This window comes from Papaver somniferum, chromosome 5, assembly GCF_003573695.1.
Source record: "Papaver somniferum cultivar HN1 chromosome 5, ASM357369v1, whole genome shotgun sequence".
NCBI lineage: Eukaryota > Viridiplantae > Streptophyta > Magnoliopsida > Ranunculales > Papaveraceae > Papaver > Papaver somniferum.
Genome location: NC_039362.1, coordinates 181,927,968 through 181,932,590, shown reverse-complemented (window position 1 = coordinate 181,932,590; position 4,623 = coordinate 181,927,968). Strand labels below are relative to the sequence as shown.

Sequence of the window (4,623 nt, the reverse complement as noted above, 5' to 3'; positions counted from 1 at the left end):
GAGGAAGAAATTCCAATACATTAACCCAAGGAAAGAGCTGCCCCTCTATTAATCCTAGAGGACTCGTTCATGGTATCCATTGAACCCATGGAAGACATGATGTATCCTCCAGGCTTTGAGCCTACATCATATGGTGATGTTGAACCAACATCATATGATGATTCGTCTTCTGTACATCATGCTGAATATGAATCACCACAAGTAGTACCAATGAAGTTACAGGCTGAATGGAAGAGGCTAGGCATTACTGCAACTGGGATGAACTCACCATCTTCAAGAAGGCAATCTAAGGCAAGGGTTATTGTTAGTTCCCAATGAGTATTTCTATTTTAAGTTGGAATGTGCGGGGTTTAAATTCAGCAAACAAACGATCCGTAGTTCACAAAATGATTCGGTTATGTAGAGCTCCAATCATCATGCTTCAAGAAACGAAAATGATGTCATGTTATCAATCTGACATTAAACAAATTTGTGGGTTTAAAAACGTAGGTTGGACCTGCCAACAGTCTGTGGGTAGCTCGGGAGGAATGCTTATCTTATGGGATAAATATTTGATAGATATTAACGACTCTTTAATGGGGGAATATACATTATCAATTTCTTGCAGTAACAAGGCAGACAATTTTAGCTGGATGTTGACTAACGTGTATGGTCCTAACAACACAGTGGAAAGAGCTGACTTTTGGGTTGAATTAGATACATCTTGCAGATTATGGGATCTCCCTTGGTGCAGGTGGAGATTTCAACACAATTAAAAAATGTGATGAAAAGAAGAATTGTACCAGGATTACAAGGAGTATGATTCAATTAAACGAGTTTATTGAGCAGCATAATCTTATCGATCTTCCACTTAAGGGGGCACGGTACACTTGGTCCAATGGTCAAACAAATCCAGTAATGTGCAGACTGGATAGATTTTTGGTCTCCCATTCATTCGAAACACATTTCCCATTCATTTCCCAGCTTGCTAAAGCCCGTCCAACCTCTGATCATATCCCAATTCTTTTAGATATCTCAGAACCTAGTTGGGGTCCTAGTCCTTTTAGGTTTGAAGCAATGTGGTTCCTAGAGAGTGACTTTCTAAATCTTTTGAAAGACTGGTGGTCGTCTTTTGTTTTTGCAGGTTCTCCAAGCACGGTTCTATGGCTAAAGCTAAAGGCTCTCAAGGAAAGGTTGCGCTTATGGAATAAAGAGGTCTTCAAACACACCAACACAAGGTTGAATGAAATTTTATCGGAAATTCATACACTGGATAGCTTTGCGGAGGAGCATACTTTAATTGAAGAAGACGCAAACCACATCATTCGTCTAAAGGTTGATTTCGAGAAAACTACACGTATGGAGGAGATAATGTGGAAAATCAAATCCAAAACTCAATGGATGAAAGAAGGGGACATAAATACTTCTTTTTTCATGAGCAAAGCTTCGGCAAGAAGGAGAAATAATAGGATAAAACAACTTTATATCAACGAAGAACTGGTGGATGACAAGAATATTCTACAACAACATATTGTAGACTACTACATCATTTTATTCACAGAGCAAGAGGTAATCAGACCGGAACTTGAAGCTATATTTTTTGACTCGATAAATTCTCAAGAAGGTGAAATTTTAGAGTCTGTTTTCAGCGAAAATGAAGTTTGGCAGGCTATTCAAGATCTTGGGAGTGACAAAGCGCCTGGTCCGGATGGTTTTCCAATCATATTCTTCAAAAATTACTGGAGCTTTTTGAAAGTAGATATTATGAATACAGTAAATGAGTTTTGCTCTACTGGACAAATTGATGTCAGGCATAACTTTACATTCATCACGCTTGTTCCGAAAAGAGATTATGTGGAAACCATTAAAGACTGTAGGCCAATTTGCCTACTTACAAGTGTTTATAAAATCATATCAAAAGTGTTGGCTACTAGGTTAAAGTTAGTAATGGACAAGATCATTTCACCGGTGCAGTGCGCTTATATTGAAGGAAGGAAAATCAATGATGGAACTTTAATTGCAAATGAGTTAGTGGACTCAAGATTGAAATCGGGAAAGGCAGGAATAATTTGCAAAATAGACCTCGAAAAGGCTTCGATAGGATTAATTGGAAGTACTTGGAGTTTGTTCTAGGAAAAATGGGTTTCGGCACAAAGCTGTGTAAATGGCTTAGGTTCTGTTACTCAACCTCAACCTTTTCTGTGTTAATTAATGGCTCACCATTTGGATACTTTTCTAGTTCTCGTGGAGTAAGACAAGGTTGTCCAGTATCGCCGCTACTCTTCAATATAGCCATGGAAGGTTTTTCTAGATATATGGATAGAGCGTCAAATCTTCGTCTTTTCAGTGGTTTCTCAGTGTCTCCTACTGGTATTACTGTAAATCATTTACATTATGCTGATGACACTATATTCTTCCTTGATAGTAGCAGGGACGAGCTCCAGAATCTTTTTTCTGCCCTCAGGTGTTTTGAATACACTGCAGGCTTAAAGGTTAACAATTCGAAAACACGACTTATAGCAATTGGAGATGTACCTGAGATATCACTTTGGGCTTCAGAATTAGGATGCGCCACTAACAATCTACCATTCATATACTTGGGCATGCCATTGGGAGCAAAAGCAAATTCTAAGCAAATTTAGAATACCATTATTGAGAAGTTTGGAGAGAGATTGTCTGCGTGGAGGAAAATCTCACTGTCAAAGGGAGGTAAACTAACGCTCCTAAAATGCATTTTGAGCTCAATTCCTATTTATTACTTCTCTTTGTTCAAGGCCCCAGTTTCTATTCTAAAACTCTTAGAGCGTAAAATGAGAAACTTTCTTTGGGAGTATAATAGTTCGGAAAGTTTTTCTCATATGGTTAGTTGGGATTTAGTTTGTGCTAACAAGAAAAACGGTGGTTTAGGAGTTTGTAATCTGAGGAAGATGAATCTAGCAATGCTTGCAAAATGGTGTTGGAGGTTTGGCCAAGAGAAAAATAGATTGTGGTATAAAATTATAGCTGATAAATATGGTTGTAATTTATCTAACTGGATTCCAGATCAAGTCAAGTATGCACACGGCGTCTCCTGTTGGAAAACAATTGCATCCACAGCCTCCTTGGTGAGTACAAATTCAAGACTAATTCTTCACTCTGGTACAGTGATTGCATTCTGGAATGATATCTGGAAAGGAAATTCTCCTCTGTCTATATCTTTCCCAGCTCTCTACAAACTTTCAATGAACAGAGATGCAAAGATGGTTGATATGATCTCTACAGATGGCAGTTGGATGTTCAATTTTAAACGTAATCTCGTGAGTGCAGAAGTTAACTCTTTGGCAGAATTGTTGGTGCTGATTGAAAGTAACCCACCATCTCTTGATGAACTTCCAGATACAAGGCGTTGGACGTTAAACAGCTCTGGTATTTTCACAGTAAAATATCTTTATTCTAATCTCACCTCAGACTTTGGCATCCCTGATTTCCCACACAATTTTGTATGGAATAGTTCTATACCTCCTAAGATCAATTTCCTAGTGTGGTGTTTAATCCATGACAAGCTAAACACCCTGGATGTGATGCAGATAAAAGGCATTGATATTTATAACTCCTGTGTTCTATGCGGCGACGACACTGAATCCCAGGAACACATCTTCCTGCATTGTAAGATAGCTCATAGGGTTTGGTCTTCGGTGTTACCAAAAGAGGGTTGGTCTTGGGCAATTCCAATAAATATGTAGATGCTTGCTCTAGGCTGGAACCAAGTTCATTTCACCACTGCAGGAAAATTTCTCTGGGATCTAATTCCAGCAGCAGTAATCTATACCATTTTGTCAGAACGTAACAGGCGCATCTTTGAGATGAACTTCAACTTCAAGACAGACTCCGATCTTTGTATAGAAGCAAAGTCATTGATCCTTTCTTGGGCGAGTGCTTCAGGAAAAAGGTATCCAGAATTTCTCTAGCTCCATTTTTAATAACTGGGATGCTCTTTTCATGTAATTTAGTTGTTTTTACTTTTTGTTTTTCTACCGATGGTAGATCTTCATTGTACTTCCTTTTCTCTTAATACATCTTCTCTTCTTATAATTTTTTTTTATGTGATAAATGATGTCTGTTTTGTGTTTGCTCTATCTTTGGCGGGCTCTTTGTAAATTCTTTCGTCTAATATATTGATAAAAATTAAATAAAATTTTTAAATACACAAGAGATGAATAGAAAAAGAAATTTAAAGCATTCTTAATCTTCAACATCCTTCCTATAGAGGTTATTCATGGTTGAATCATCAAACCTAACGGTTCAGTGTGTTAGAAAATTCAAAATCATTTCTTTATGATTTTTTTTTGAAGTACGAAATTAATTAAAAATTAATTACATTGTTATTACACGTGGAATGTGATTCCCGTAGTAATTAATTTATCCAAAAAAAATAATTAAAATCCCGCCTTTTATTGAATTGAAATTTCAATCACACCAAACATAGATACATAATATAAGCAATCCTTAGAAAATAAACAACAACAAGCGTACACGTAAACCAAATCAAACCACAAACAAAAACATATACAATAATACTGAGCGCATCAATCCTTACAGGGAGCTAGGAAATTAAGATTTTAAATGACTTCCAGAGAGTTTCCAAATCTACTGTTAGTCCATAGA

At 37.1% G+C, this 4,623-nt stretch overlaps 1 protein-coding gene across 1 annotated transcript; it reads left to right on the top strand.

Moving 5' to 3' along the window:
• The first annotated feature begins 2,117 nt into the window (after positions 1–2,117).
• LOC113280244 (uncharacterized mitochondrial protein AtMg01250-like) lies at positions 2,118–2,621 on the top strand. Its single transcript, XM_026528894.1, has one exon. It carries the CDS (start codon positions 2,118–2,120, stop codon positions 2,619–2,621), a length of 504 nt encoding a protein of 167 aa, XP_026384679.1.
• The last annotated feature ends 2,002 nt before the right edge of the window (positions 2,622–4,623 follow it).